At 41.8% G+C, this 16,587-nt stretch overlaps 1 protein-coding gene across 22 annotated transcripts in view; it reads right to left on the minus strand.

Annotated features, from left to right (window-relative positions):
• SVIL (supervillin) overlaps positions 1-16,587 on the minus strand; it is a 256,176-nt gene that overhangs the window by 79,939 nt on the left and 159,650 nt on the right. For all 22 annotated transcript variants that reach the window (NM_174190.2, XM_059892375.1, XM_059892378.1 and 19 more), the window contains 3 exon segments: positions 9,291-9,966; positions 13,045-13,196; positions 13,311-13,368. In NM_174190.2, coding sequence (NP_776615.1) covers positions 9,291-9,966; positions 13,045-13,196; positions 13,311-13,318 — 836 coding nt within the window. In that variant the 5' untranslated portion in view covers positions 13,319-13,368.

Consider the following 16,587-nt stretch of genomic DNA (forward strand, 5'->3'; position numbering starts at 1 on the left):
TTGGATCATGGAGTAAAGACTTTCTGAGTAATCAAAATGTAGAAATAGAGTCTTTTGGGGGCAAAGTGAAGTCACTCAGTCGTGTCCGACTCTGTGATGCCACGGACTATAGCCTATCAGGCTCCTCCGTCCAGGGGATTTTCCAGGCAACAGTACTGGATTGGGTTGCCATTTCCTTCTCCAGAGGGTCTTCCCGACCCAGGGATCGAACTCAGGTCTCCCGCATTGTAAGCAGATGCTTTACCATCTGAGCCACCCAGGAAGAACTTTTTTGGGGCAGGAGCAAGATAAACATGGGATAAACTTTATCCCAGTTTCCCTCAGGGCTAATCTCAGCGCTGAAGGCCTAAATGCTGCAAGGTTGGCTGAAAAAGAGTGAAAGGTACGTGCAAATGGACCAGAGAGTCAGAGGGAACAGCTGAGTCTGGGGAAGGGATTGGAGGGATCTTCAAAGGGGATCCGTGTCTCCTACTTGACTTCTAATGAAGTAACCAAAGTAAGGTAGGAACTTGACTGCCTTTGTTGTGGGACCAGCCTAGAATCAGCCTTTTGGGGCCGCAGACTTGAGTTCGAAAGTCCCCTAGAGCAGCCAGCGACTTTTTGGTTCATGTTTCACAATCCCCACTCACAGCTGAATGTATTTATAAGCACATGGACTCAAGACCATATATAAGGATTCCAAGCCCAGACAAAGTGGAAAGAGCCCTGAAGTACAAACAAGGGCTGCTCCAAGTATACTCTGCTGATTGGGGTCACTGGTCCACAGTGAGATTAAAGGCTTGGACCAGAATGTAAACAATGGTCTCTGAGCCTGCTGTGTAGGTCAGTGACCCCTTCTTCCCATCACAACTTTCTTGAGGAAGGTAAAGACCCATGGCCTACATTCCTTGCAAGTCCCTTATATGTTGGGGGCTGATACTGAGTTTGCAGACTGGCTATTTCAAGCAGCACTGCTATCGTTTTTTGACACTTCATGAAGACATGGAAAACAGCAGAACATTCGCTCAGAAATAACTGATGGAGGCCCTTGGTATGTGTTAGATGAAGGGAAGGAGTTGGGAAAATGACTGAGATGCTGTATCTATTCTTCCTGCAAGACTTCTACAAAAGTAATGCTATCACTGAGATCACCCTTATCAATCTTATGGATTGGCTTAATATCAGATTCATGGCGCCGTATTTGGGGAAATCCTGACAAAACTGCTAACATCCTTATCTGGGTGTGTCAGCTTTGTTGTAGGATACTGGGCATCTAGATGTCCCTCTTCCTGAGACATGAAGCACAGGTGAAGCTGCATTTGAGGCACCTCATTTGGTACATGAGGTCTTTCTCCCCTTTCCCCCTTTTGGCAGATAAACTTAGGGCTCCCTGTGGCAAGTCAAGTTTCAGCTTTATAACCATACTTGGAAAAGGACAATCTGATACAGAGAACAGACTGGTTTGGGAGTCCAGCAGCACAGAATATGTAAGAGACTCCAAAAATGACTCTGGTTTCTATTAAGACAGGGAGAAAGGTATACAAACTTGGAAAGGGAAGATGCAAAGGTGACTCTCTGAAAGTATTCTTATCGGTCAAGAGCTCAGTGAGAATGAGACCCCCAGATGTGACCTGACCGCTGGAGAACACAAGCGGACTAGCGCTACCTGTGTCATTGACAATTCACATTCATTAATGTCCTCCCAGATTGGAATAGCCATCTTGGCAGTCATATAAAGAACTTATTGTCAACTAAAACTCCTAGGTCTGCTTCACACGAACTGCTATTAAATCAAGTTTCTCCAATCCTGAATTTATACACTGATTTTTTTTCCCCCTTCTAAATATAGGACTGACTTTGTTAAATTTCATCTTGTTAGCTTCCTACCATTATTCCAGGTACAGGCGCTCTCTTGCCTCCATGCTCCCGTAGTCTCTTCCTTCTTTCTCTCTTTCCCCCATCCCGTCTAATCTCTTCTCTCTCAATCCCTCCCCCTCTTCCTTTTCTTTTTTTTCCTACCATCAAATTTATTTACAATCCCTCCTTCAGAAATTAGTATCTCCCAGATCACCTAATGAAATGCCAAACAGGACCAAGTTAAGAACCAAGGCCAATGTGGAACCAAGACTTCATCACCTCATGTGTAGGTAACTGCAACCACCTCTTTAGTGGTCTCCCTGACTAGAATCAATTCTCCTTCAGCCAAATCCCCCACACTCTTCCAGAGTATTCTTTCTGAAGTACATAACCAAGCATGCTTGCTGTCAAATCCTTTGGGCACTTCCCATTGTACTGTCCACCAGGAGAAGGCCAAACTCCTTGTCATAAGTTGCCCCATGGTTGGTCACCACCTGACTATCTCAACTCATCCCATCCCCTTCCTTCTAGGTCACCTGGAGCAGCCACCTCTCCATGTCTAGCAAACTCACCACATCCTTAAAGACTTAGTTCAACTACGGTCACTTCTCCAAGGAGGAAAGATGAACAACTTATCTTGGTATTCCCATGGCACCCAACTTTGGGCTCTATAATCTTATTTACCTGACTGTGTTGTGGTTAACTCACACACTTAAAAATAACATGCCCACCCAGAAACACAGTGCCTGGCACAAGATAGCTTTCTTGAATGAATAGCTAAACTACTTCAGAGCTGAAATTAACCCATGAATCAAGACCTCTCAGGTTTGGGTGGATGGACAGATGCCTACTGAGTTTGAGTTTTCCCCCACCCTGACTACAAGTTTTCATTTTGTTTATGGGGATGAGGTTTTTAAATACCTTATGTAAATCCACATAAATGTTTTCTATAATATCCCCAATCTTATATCCTAAAGTTTCTAGCCTTCAAAGGGCAAAAACAGCTACCTCTTTTTTCTACTATGATGGAAAATAGAACTGACATTAATAACAAGAGCAACGTGTCATGGAAAGAACTCTGATGGATTCAGAGACCTTGAATGACTGACCAGATCATGGACTCAGCTATATGGTCCTAATCCAGTTACTTAAAGTCTTTCATCTTCAGGGCTTTTCATGTACAAAATAGAGTTTTAAACTAAATAACCTCCCAGTTTATTTCTGATTTTAAGAATTTAACATTCTTTAACACTATCTATTCTGTGGGGTCCTGGGGTGAGCCAGCTCTCTATTGGGCAGTGGCTACCTCCCCAGAAGAGAGCTATAGGGTTACCTGTGAAAGAGATGGTGACCTTGAGTGTAAGAAAACTTTTTTTTTTTTTATGACGTGGCAACTGGAGAATTATATCACCAGGAAATAAGAACTCACCCTAAGTTGTCATGGAAAGGAGTTGCTCTGGGTTTGCATCCCTAAGTATCTAATAAAATGACACGCTTTGACTCCTCACAACCCCTAAGAGTTAATGGGTGAAAAAGTGATTCCTGCCACCAAAATGAAGTCAAATCCAGCACAGTAAAATTGGTTTCACCCTGTGGGTGTCTAGCTCTAATTATGTAACAGCTCCTAATTATAAAACATGATTCAGCTTAAGAAGAATAGCTATTAACACCAGCATCTCATTCAAATTAACAGTTTATTTGCTGAAAGTTGCTTGTTTGGAAAAACTGCTAATGATTGCTTTGCACATTCACATGAGTGTATGAATGTGCAAAGCCACAAGCACACAGGCAAAATACTGTATTTTAAAATCTATCAGACATTTGAATTTTTAGGACATACCAGCTAGTATTTTCGGTGACATCATCTTATTTTGTTCAGTGGATAGAAATGGACATTTGACAGTGAAAATAGAATAAAATGAAGAAAAAAAAAAAAAGGCAATGAATTAACCATAAAAACAGCCCAAAGCTAGAAGAACAAGACAAGAGTGATGTCTGGGGAGACAGGAAGGTGAAAGCAATCCTGTGCCAATACAAACACACACGTGAGAAGTATCCAGCAGTCTCTTTAGAGAGTAGATCCTCAGAGATCTCTGTTCCCACGACATTCTGGCCCAGTGTAGACTCTGTGTTAGGAAACTTCCTGCCGTGGCAGAGACAGAAGCTGACCCAGGAATGCCAATGGTCAAGAGGCAGTTGCCTCACTCAGCATCTCGCCAATTAACTAAAACAATGAGCTCCAGGCTCTGGAGACAGTTTTTAGATGCAAACCTCCCACTGGGAGATGCGCAAACGATCAGAAATAAAGGATAAAAACTCTTGAGAAGCCACGTGCACCCTAATGTTCATAGCACAACTATTCACTATAGTCGAGACATGGAAACAGCCTAAGTGCCCATCGACAGATGATGGATAAAGAAGCTGTGATGTGTACATACACAATGGAATATTCCTCAACCTTAAAAAATGATGAATATCGCCATTCGCAGCAACAGGATGGACCTAGAGAGATTATAATACTAAGTGAAGTGCATCATAAAGACAAATACCATAAGGCACCACTCATACGTGGAATCTAAAATACGACAGAAATAAACGTATCTATGAAACAGGAAGAGACTCACAGACACAGAGAACACACTTGCGGTTGTCAAGGAGGAAAGGTAGGGGAGAGATGGATTGGCAGTTTGGGATTAGCAGATGCAGATGATTATATACAGGATGGATAAGCAACAAGGTCCTGCAGTACAGCACAGGGAACTATTCAATATCCTTGATAAACCGTAATGGAAAAGAACATGAAAAAGACTTCAGTGTACAGCAGAAGTTAACTATACTTCAGTAAAATTTAAAACAAAACAAAACCTTTTATTTGTTTATTTTGGCTGCAGCACACGGCTTGTGGGCTCTTAGTTCCCTGACCAGGGATTGAACCCTGGCTCCCGGCAGTGAAAGAACAGAATCCTAACCATTGAACCATCAGGGAATTCCCAAAACAAAACAGTTTTGAATTAAAACAGAAAAATAAAAAAAAGAAAGGGTAGGACTGCATCATAACCCTGCTTCCTTCCTGGATGGCCAGAGTCTGCATGTCACAGTGCTGCAGAAATGGTTCATTCTGGAGGGGGCCGTGGCACACTGTGCGGCCAGGGCACAGCTCTGAAGAAGCCCCGTTCAAACCATCATTCACCAATGGCGGCCACCCCTGATCAAAGGTCAGCGTCAGCGCTGCATGAAACCCCCACCATCAGTCTTCTGGCATGAATGATAGTTCTCTAAGTGGGAAAAGGAGTGGTGGGGATCCCAGGAGAATAATAATAACAATAAAACCCCAGGGTTCTCTAGAGAGGATCACCACTAGAAAATTAGGTGTGCTTCTCTTCTTTCCAGTTCCTGCAGGGAAATACACAGGCTCAGGAGAAGGGCAGGTGTGGGACTTGGTGGAGGGGGGGGGCGGGGTTTCTGCACTCACAAAATTAACCCAGATGGTGCACTTTATTGTTTGTGACATTAAGAGATGCACCAAATAGCAAACTGACAAGAGCTTTGGATTTAAGATTTTTAATGGAGTTCAGACTTTAAAATTTTGAATAACACAGAGGCTCCCAATACCTTGGAATTTTATTCTAAAATTCACAGTGGCCAAATTAACAAAGAATGGTTCATTTCAGTTATACCATCTGTTTGGAAAACACAATTCTTGAAATTCCAAATTTACAGAATTTGGTAGGACAAGGGAATGGTGGTTGGCATGTGATTTATTCTCTATTACCAATATAGCATATATAGAGATAAATATGTAAAAATATATGTATATATATATATACACACACTCACACATACTGCTCTGTTACTATGTATGTTCTTAGTTTGCTAAAGAACAATATTTTCATATGAATTCCTGGACAACTGACAGGATTTCTGAACTAAAGACTCTGTTACTATCATACATACACACACACATATAACACGCATACATACATACACATACATACATATCTTCTCTATCACATAAATTGTGAAAGTGAAAGTGAAAGTCGCTCAGTCGTGTCCAACTCTTTGCGACCCCGTGGACTATACAGTCCATGAAGTTCTCTAGGCCAGAATACTGGAGCTGGTAGCCTTTCTCTTCTCCAGGGGATCTTCTCAACCCAGGGATCAAACCCAGGTCTCCTGCATTGCAGGCAGATTCTTTACCAGCTGAGCTACCAGGGAAGCCCAAGAATACTGGAGTGGGTAGCCTACCCCTTCTCCAGGGGATCTTCCCAACCCAGGAATTGAACTGGAGTCCCCTGCATTGTAGGTGGATTCTTTACCAACTGAGCTATTAAAATAAACTAATCACTCAGCTAAATATTGCCCTAAAAACTGTTACTGACCTTATAATGCTTAAAAACAGTATAGTACAAGAACTAATGATTATTCTGTTTGTACATATATTTGCATTAGCATATATGAGAACATATAAAAAACTATGCATTCAATATCTGGCTCACATTTGAATTTTTAGGACACTGTAAAGTGTTTGGATGCTATTTTCATGAGTGATGTATTCCAATTTAATTAATGAAACAAACAACAGCCTCTTCCTAGCGAGCACAAAATGAATTGATGGAGCAGGACTGACAATTCAGAGATAAATAATCCCAAAACCGCCTAATTCAGAGCTTCACAGGGATGAAAGAGTAAAGCATAACAGTGAGAAAAAGATTCCATTTCAGTGATAGGACAAATCCAGTATGCTATTCAATTGTTTTGGCATTTGTAGATATTTTTCTGGTCATTTCTTAACCTTCTAAACTTCTCTGTCACATATTTCCAGGTCAGATACCATCTTATTTTCACTACAGTTACTGGGTCACCAAGAGTTCTTTGTTGTTTTAATTCACAAAGTATTTTTTGGCTCTCTTCTCCCGGAATGGAAGTCAGACAACAATGACTCCCTGACACCTGAATTTCCTGGCTCTAGAGAAAGGACTACCAGCAGAATGTTAATCCACTTAAATCCATCTTTAAAAGCTGAACAAATGAAGTCAGTGTGGACTAAATCCCAATGCTATTTTAACATCATACCTGTCACACATTACTTTCCTTGCTTTTTAATGTAAACACATCTCTGGTTTTTTCCTTTTCTATATGAAATGATTTGTGTTTCTTGGCCTGCAAATTTGTATGTCTTGAGTGGATTCAAAAAACAAGGCATGTGCTTCCTTGCAAACTCCTTTACAATTTCTTAGTTCCTTTAAGCCTTTCTTCTGTGAAAGAAAGGCACTGTCAAGCAGAGGCTAGGTGTATGAACACTCCCAGGTAACATGCCTCGTCAAATAACCAGGAGGGGACTTCCCTGGTGGGCCAGTAGTTAAGACTCGCCTGCCATTACAGGGGACGTAGGTTTGATCCCTGGTACAGGAAGATTCCATGTGCCGTAGGGTCTGCAGCCCGTGCACCACAACTACTGAGCCCATGAGCCCTACAGCCCGTGCTCTGCACGGAGAAGACTGAGCACCTCAACTAGAGAGCAGCCCCCACTCTCTGCAGCTAGAGAAATCCCACACACAGCAATGAAGACCTAGCGCAGCCAAAAACTTAAAAAACAACAAAACCTAGAAGGAAGTGGGCTCTTAAGATTTTAAGTGATATATATATTTGAATATTGAAATTTTTACTCATACAGAACTATCATGTATCCTATCATTTTACTGGAGTACTCTGCACAGTTTTTATTATTATAACTGCTTCAAAAATCTTGTTGAGAACTGATGATATGTGATGTAGATGGTTAACCCAGACACCGCGATGATAAAGTTTTCATGATATGGCAATCAAAAATTGGATTCCTTGTTATTTTTTAAACCATGTAACCCACACAACTCGAACTTTCTTTCTAATTTGTGATGTTAGGTTCCTTTGTCCTGCTTACATAGCTCGCCAAGAGTTTGCTTTGATAGAGTATAACTAACCCAAGAACATTGTTTCTACTACGAAATGCAAATTTCCCAAAACAAAAGAATATGACTATAACATATGTTTCAAAATACGAGACAGTAAGTCCCTAAACTTTGAGCAGTTTAGTCTGAAGGATGAACAAAGGCCCTCAAAATACAATCAGGATCCATACTATTGAATTCTCTTAGAAGCTGCTGCTGCTGCTGCTAAGTCGCTTCAGTCATGTCCGACTCTGTGGGACCCCACCAGGTTCCCCCGTCCCTGGGATTCTCCAGGCAAGAATACTGGAGTGGGTTGCCATTTCTTTCTCTAATGCAGGAAAGTGAAAAGTGAGAGTGAAGTCGATCTGTCGTGTCTGACTCTTAGCGACCCGATGGACTGCAGCCTACCAGGCTCCTCCATCCATGGGATTTTCCAGGCAAGAGTACTGGAGTGGGTTGCCATTACCTTCTCCTCTCTTAGAAGCTAGTATCACTAAATATTCTAGTGTAGGTGGTCAAGCCAGTAGCGGCCAGTCTTGGAGTCAATACACTTCAATAACTGAAATAGTCTGTTTTAGATGTAAGACTGCCACGTGAAGATGGCCATATTTACTTTGTCCCAATGTGGAATAAACAGCAGTATTTTCCATCATGTTTTCTTTTCTTTTTTTTTTTTTTCTAGAATAAATTTGCCTGATCTCAGGTTCTTATCCCCCTGAATTCACCTGCAAACCTAATGTTTATTTGAACTGAAAAAATACATTTAGGAGTCTGCCTAGACAATAAGCCTAAACCATGAAGTAGGAGATTTATGTAATTTGCATCCTAATTGTTCAGCACACTTTTTAGATTTAAATATCTAAACTGAACTCAAATTTAAACTTAGATATTTAAATTGCGAGAGAAACATATATTCTCTTCAGGCATCTGACTTTCTGATTTTATCCATTCTCTGATTTTCCATTCGCTGACTCTGTGACGCAGCAATTTCTCCTCCTGGTGGATCTTGTCAATGAGGTGCTTTGATACACAGCAGTATCCTTAGCATGCTGATATACTTATGTAACATATGTTATAGTCATATTCGGTGTTTACTGGGCATACTTCACATAACCTAAACTGAGACCCAGTGAAAATTGGTTAGTGGCGCCCTTCTGCTTTGTGACTTTAAATGACAGCAACAGAAACAATGGCTACAAAGTCTTGGGTATGATCACAGGAAAATGAAGGAAAAGACACTTGTTAAAGGCAGATGAGAAACAGAAGAAAGATCTTGAAAATGTGTCGCCATAACACCTGTTCAGTTTCTTCTTTTAAAAAAGAACATACCAAGAACTAAATCGATATTTAAGACTGGGAAGCTTTCTGCTTTGGTAGAACCTGTGTTGACATTGTGAAAATGAAAAAAAAAATCACCAATATCATTATTTCTATAGTTAGCCCAGAACTTTGCAGAGCACTGAGGACCCCAAATCTCAGACACAGAAGCAGCAGAGGGGATGTAGGTGACGGTGGGTCAACACTTACCTGGCTCGAGCCTCCGCAGGGAGTGGCAGGTCACTGGTGGAGTGGCTTGGGGAGGCCGGCTGCCCAGGCGATGGACTGGGCAGGCTGTGCACTGCCTTTGGGGACCTTGGCACTTCACCGAGGGCAGAGTCTCGCCCGGAGAATGAGAAAGAAGAGGAGACCTCCCCTGCAAGGGGCAGGTCTCGGGCCAGCCCGGTGGCACTGGGCTCTTGACCGCGTCTTTGGTTTTCTGCATTGAGCAGCACCTCTGTGTCGGAAACACCGTCACTCCGGTGCAGGCCATAGTCCTTGGACTCAGCCACGCAGGTCCTGAGCCCCGAGAGCTCAGTCCTGGAGTAGGATGAGCCGGCGTCTCTGCTGGACTCGGCCGATCGCTCGCTTCTTACTCCCCTTTTCTCCGCAGCCTCGGGGTCCTTTCTGGACCTGCTGTATCGAGATGGAGTTTCAGAGTCTGCTTCCGGATCCAGGGTGAGCCCATACTTTTCTGCCAGCTGCCGTCTTCTCTCTGCTTTGTACCTGGCGATTCTTTCGGCTTTGGACTCGAGGCTCTGGGTGTCCATGATGCCTGAACTGTAGGGCGAGTCAGCATGGATGCCTGAGGTTTCTGTGCACTGTTTGGATCGAGTCTGCTTTTCTAGTGAAGAATCTGAAGTTTCTTCTTCTTCATTTGATCGACCTACAAGAAGATCATATATACAGAATTCAATCAAAGACATACATTTATTCTACTCTGCTATGTACACAATACACTGAGTGGCCAGGCTGTGAAGAACAAATTTCTCACCTCCTTGAGGTTGCCTACAATGATTTACCTGGGAGGCTGAAGAAATCTGAGGTCTGCAGGGAAATACATTAAGGGCTGAGATGCTCTGTGCACCACCGCATAAGCCATGTCAGGCATGGCCTCGGCTTAAAGCTCAACCTTGACAGCCTTCACTGCTGCTCAGTGTCATTTCCCCTTATTCATCTACTTTTCTGCTTTTGAGTTTAATATTTCATGTGTGAGGCCAGAGGATGTGTTCAGAGTCCTCTAGAAAGGATAACAGATATTTGAACTGCTGTAATTTGACAAGTGACAGAGTGTGATTTCTCAGCATCTGATAGTAACTATAATAATAATGGGCCATGTCAATATCCGCCAGGTAGCAGTGGTCCTCTCTGTTAACAGAAGTGGCTTTTTCCAATTACACTATGCATGTGTGATGTAGAAAAGATCTACAATGAAAACACAGGAAAGTTAGCCCCCAAGTCACCAATAATCACTAATCTATAATCATCAGTAATAAATAAATGCATAATTTGCTAAACTTTCCTATATACTCTTTCTAGTCAATGATTGTTTTCTATATAACTCATATTTTATATAACTTAATGTTCTACATAAAACATTTCCCTGCTTGCAAATCTTATTTTGAAGATATCATTTTTTAAGACTTTATACTATTCTATCCAACAGGCATTTTAGAATCAGTTTAAGTCATCTCATATTTCTAGGCATTTAAGTTGATTCTAACTTTTAATCCATCTTATTTTCTGATTACAATTACAAAAGATAGTTGTGTAAAAGTAGAATTGCTTTATCAGTAGGTACCTCATTTTAAGATACTTGCTATATTGTCAAATTAATTTCTATAAAGTTTGCATCAGTTTACAATGAAACCTGAAATTTATGTTCTCTCACAAACACTGCTAATTAAAAAAAAATCACCTTTGAAAATATGAAAAAGAATGTGTATATATGTATAAATGAATCACTTTGCTGTACAGCAGAAATTACCTCAACACTGTAAATCAGCTATATGTAGATAAAAAATAAAGATAAGAAAGCATACTTGTAATATATAAAACTATAAATGAGAATATCAAGTAATCATATAATTTATTATCTATCTGTATCTGTTGTACTTCATTTTACACTGCTATTTTGGATTTATATAAATAGTTCCATATTTCTAAAAATGTTTGTTATGATGTGATGTTTCTCCAAAAAATTAAAAATTGCCCTAGATTACCAGGAAAAAGAGGATACATGCATTTTTCAGTTATTTAGTAGCCATTTTATTATCTTTTTCTCCTCTAGAATATCTGGTCAAACTTGTTGCTCTATATTCTTTTGATTCATAGTATCATTTTAATCAATTTATGTAAAATTTTATAGGTATATGAGTTCTTTATATTTTTCATGAATATTTCCAAATTTAATTTTTTGTGAAGTCTGTTGAAGATTGTCTTTGAAACACAGATGTTCATTATGTAGTCAAATCAACTGACCTGGTCACTGGTGATTTCTACCACTATTTCTGTGTTTTGGAAGTTCATTTCCATTCAACTGGACCTAAATATTCATTTTTGCTTCCATATTCTTAATTATTCTCTTATAATTAATGATGTGAGTCGCTGAATCTTATTTTTGTGTTGAGTAGGAAGTGAGGATCGGATATTGTCTCTCCCCACTGCCATCCCATTTTTCCCAAGACAAGTTTGTTAAATACTTCTTCCTGACCAACATGATGCTTACATGATCATATGATACATTTTATATACAATAGGATTTATTTGTGGCCATATATTATGGTACTCTGGCTGTTCTTGATTCATCATGTGTGTAATGAGAAAAAAAAAAATCTTAGTTCTCTAGTTTTCTGGCCATAGAAAACCAGAAACTGTAGAGACAAGCAAACTGATCACATTATGAAAGGAGACTAGCAACTCCCTCTGAAGAAGAAACTAGAAGACGCTGGCTATTAAAAGCAGTAGCACAGAGCAGCAGAACCTGGGCTGCAGACGGGAAGAGTAGCCCCATATATGCCATCCTCTCCTAAGGTCATGTGCGATATCTGATGCTCATACCGACATCTGAGAAACCACAGAAAAACTAAGTCACGTTTGACATGCTATTTAACAAGAAATAAATATATGATACATTTAAAATTACACCTGTTCAAATAATTTAAAGAAGATATTTGTTGCATAAACACAGAGTGAGACCCCTGAGCATGAGGTCCAGCTTTGCCCATCAAGTTCCCTGCTGCGGGCAGCTCGGCCCTGTGCCGGGCATCAGGGCATTCTGTTTAAATCCATTATATATAAGAGATGGCTGTCTTATTCAGCCCTTTCCCAAACAAACCTGAGGATCTCTGACAGCTGGGGCCTTGAGGAGATGGAGAGAAAGAGCCAGGACCTGCCCCTGGTGGGGCCCAGGCTGGGGTGGGGGAGAAATGACTGGTCATCAATTACTCAACAGTGGGGTCCTTTCTTGTCGTGACACCAGGGACCACACCTGGGAGGCACGGGGGAGCTGACGTGGGTGTTGCTGCTGGTTTTAACAAACACATAGCTTAAAAAACATTACAACCTGCACAGTTCACTTGTTGCAACATCTCCTTTTCCAGGAGTGCTGGATAGAAAACGCTGATGATAGGGAATTCCTGGTGGTCCAGTGGTTGAGAACCAGCCTGCCAGTACAGGGGACATGGGTTCGATCCCTGGTCCAGGCACTAAGATTCTACATGCTGTGGGGCAACTAAGTCCATGTGCCACAACTACTGAGCCTTCACGCCTTGAGCCTGTGCTCCACAACAGCAGAAGCCACTGCAAAGAGAAGCCTGCCCACAGAAACTAGAGTGGCCCCCGCTCACCACAAGTAGGGAGAACCTGAGAAGCCACGTAGACCCAGCACAGCTATAAATAAATAAAGTTAAAAATTTTTTTTTTTTTTAAAGGTTGATGAGAGGCCTGTGGGCCACAAGCTCACCAATGTGCGGGCTGGCCGGGTCTGTGGCACGCATGTATCTGGGTGTGTCCTCCTCCAGCAGGCGATGAGTCACCAAGCCCGTGCAGCTCTGCAAGAGGATGGGCTGCGTGTCGGTTTCAATTCCTTCTAAGCGCCGGGCAATTCTTTCTTTTCTGCACGAGACACCAAACAGAGGCAGTGAGTCAGGGGCATCGGTTTCTCCACGAACACTGGTTACTGCTCAGCAAATTCTTCTCCCTCTTCATTAAGTACAATGAACATCTTACCTTTTCATTTCTAAAAATTCTTTCCTCTTTGGTTCAAAGATTTTTCTTAATTCTGCAACTAAAAGAAGACAAAAAAGAAGAAAAAGATGATCTGGTATTTAGTTGTCATGCATTCATTTTATTCATTCATTCACACATCTATCTTTGGAACTCTGTTTATGGCTCCCTTGCAGCAGTGATGTACAAAACGGACATAGTTCTTGCAGACTGTGTAATAACAGGGGAGGTAGGTGCCAAATGAGTAGGTATGTACGCAGACATAGACACAAATACACTCACACGTACATGTCACAGGTTGGTCTAAGAAGTAATACCATGAGAACAAGAGATGGAAAAAAGAAGTGAGCTCTATTTCACCCAGGAGAACCAGGGGAGGCCTCACCAGTTTCTCTTTAGGTTTTTCTCTAGTCAGCAGAAAGCTCACTATCTGGTTTTTAGTTTTATATAGTATTTTAAACTTTCCATCCTGCAAAACGTCAAACATTTGCAAAAGTAGAGACTGGAGGACTGTGAGTGCCATGGCCACCAGCAGGTTATACCATGCAGAAGCTCACAGCAGTCTGGCGTCCCATCACTGAACCTGTGAAGATTTGCAACCTCCTTCCTGCTCGGGTTTCTAAGGTTACGTAATGTGGTACACCTTCTCCAATACAGTTTAGATTAACCTAGTTCCTGTGCCTCCCCTTCCAAGCTTTCACTGGGAGGAAATGTTAACATGTTTCCTTGCTGGAATGTAGGCGGATGGTAGAAAGGTGATGACCCTCACTCCCCTGGGCAACAATGGATGATCAGACAAACATTTTGCTGATCTTGGGAGGGTCTCATATAACACTGACCACAAGGATATTTTTATTGAGAGGCCACAGGTTTCTGTGGAAATGGCCAAATTTGGTAGAGAAATTCTTCTTGCCTCCTCCTCAATCCCATGAATTCACAAGGGCTCCTCTGAGCTTTTCCTGCTGATGTCCCAGGAAGAGAGGAGTGGTGACAGGCCCGGGGCCCATGAAACATCTGCAAGGCTGAGTCAAAGCAGAAGCTCAGAAGAAGGGATATAAACGCTTGGGATTTAAATTGCAACTGCTTCAATTTCCACTTGAAAATTGGAACTTCAATTTCCATTTTTTTAAGTGGCTATTTTTATTTTTGGCCACATTTCGTGGCTTGCACGATCTTAGTTCCCTGATCAGGGATTGAACCTATGCCCTTAGCATTGAAAGCATGGAGTCCTAACCACAGGACTGCCAGGAAATTCCTTAAGTGGTTCTTTTTAGGAAGGAGTCAAAACCATACATGTGCATGCACACATGACTTTTAAATTGTCCTTTGATTGTGTTCAGAGATACCAGTCATGTTTTTATTAATTAATTTATTTTTAAATTTAACGGTGGGCTGGACTGACATTTTTACAAGGATAGTTGGCTTCACAGATATCTCTGTCACCAGTGGCCTTCCCGGGAGTAGCCAAGAGCAAATGCTCGCAAGTAGAAGACCACAATCCAGTGATAATGGTACCTCCTGCCTTTGGAGGAAATGTGGCCTATCACTGCTTCCCAGTTAACAAACGAGCTCTCACGAGATGGTGGTGATAAAACTTTCATGGCTGGTAGCACAGATTCTGGAGATATTTTCAAGGATAAGTATCAATGAATTATTTAAAACCCAAAGTGGAAAACAGAGCTCTATTTTTCATAAAACTGCTCCAGAAACAGTTGACACCAAATTCCAAGGACTCTGGGAGGTTTGTCTTAAATCTGTGCCCCAAACCCATAACTGAGAAATGGAGCGTATGAAGAGAGTCTGAGTGGTACAACGACATGTTGCCTTTTCTCCTGAATTATTTCAACTAGGTAGATTACAGTCTGAAAGTGTGTGTGCACTCTCAGTCGTGTCCGACTCTTTGCAACCCCATAGACTATATAGCCTGTAAGGCTCCTCTGTCCATGGGGTTTCCCAGGCAAGAATACTGGAGTGGGCTGCCATTTTCCTCTCCAGGGGACCTTCCCAACCCACGGATGGAAGCCAGGTTCCTGCCTTGACAGGTGGATTCTTTACCACTGAACTACCTGGGAAGCCAAATGTGTGTATCCCCCTTACCAATTCATATGTTAAAATTCTAACCCCCAAAGTGATGGGATTAGGAGGTGGGGCTTTAGGGAGGGATTAGGCCCCGTGCTCATGAATGGGACTGGCCCTTTAATAAAGAAGCCCCACAGAGCTCCCAAGGGCTTCCCTGGTGGCTCAGACAGTAAAGAATCTACCTGTGATGCAGGAGACCCGGGTTCAATCCCTGGGTTGGGAAGATTCCCTGGAGAAGTAAATGGCGACCCACTCCAGTATTCTTGCCTGGAGAATTCCATGGACAGAGGAGCCTAGTGGGCTATAGTACATGGGGGTGCAAAGAGTTGGACACGACTGAGCAACTGACACTTTCACCACTTTTTCACAGAGCTCCTGTGCCCCATCCACCACGTGAGGATGCCATGAGAAGTTGGCAGTCTGCAACTAGCAAGAGGGCACTCGCCAGAACCTGACCATGCTGTTGCCCTGATCCTGGACTTCTAGTCCCCAGAACAGTGAGCAATAAACTTCTGCTGTTTATAAACCATCTGAATGAAGTAAGCCCGAACAACCATAAAAAATAAGAATGCGATGCATTCAGAGAGGCACACGATGTCCACTCTGAAAAATTAAGTTGACTTTTCTGGTCCTCATTTGCGACTGAAAATCATTTTTATCTCATTAAAACTTGAACATTTTCTATAGAAGTTGTGCACCTGAAAACATTTAAAGAAAATCCAGCAGTACAGTGAAAAAGATAAGCAACACGCTCCATCTTGACATTATTTCCCATAATCCGGAAGGAAAGGTCAACTCATGGGGAGTTGACACACATATAACATAATTACTATAGTATATCTATTCCACAGATAACACTTAGGTTGTGTAAAAGAGAATGACTTTTTATTTGTCTATGTATGTTCGGTTGTTATTTTGTTTCTTTCATTTTGCTGGTTTAAAAAAATGTTTTATTTACATATAGTTGATACACGAGGCTGTGTTAATGTCTGCTGTACAGCGAACATATACATACATTCTTTTTTATATCCTTTTCCATTATAGTTTATCACAGGATATTGAATACAGTTCCCTGTGCTATACAGTAGGACCTTGTTGTTTATCCATCCTATATATAGCAGTTTGCATCTGCAATGGCAACCCACTCCAGTACTCTTGCCTGGAAAATCCCATGGACGGAGGAGCCTGGTAGGCTGCAGTC

The sequence above is a fragment of the Bos taurus genome, chromosome 13, assembly GCF_002263795.3.
Source record: "Bos taurus isolate L1 Dominette 01449 registration number 42190680 breed Hereford chromosome 13, ARS-UCD2.0, whole genome shotgun sequence".
NCBI classification, from domain to species: Eukaryota; Metazoa; Chordata; class Mammalia; order Artiodactyla; family Bovidae; genus Bos; species Bos taurus.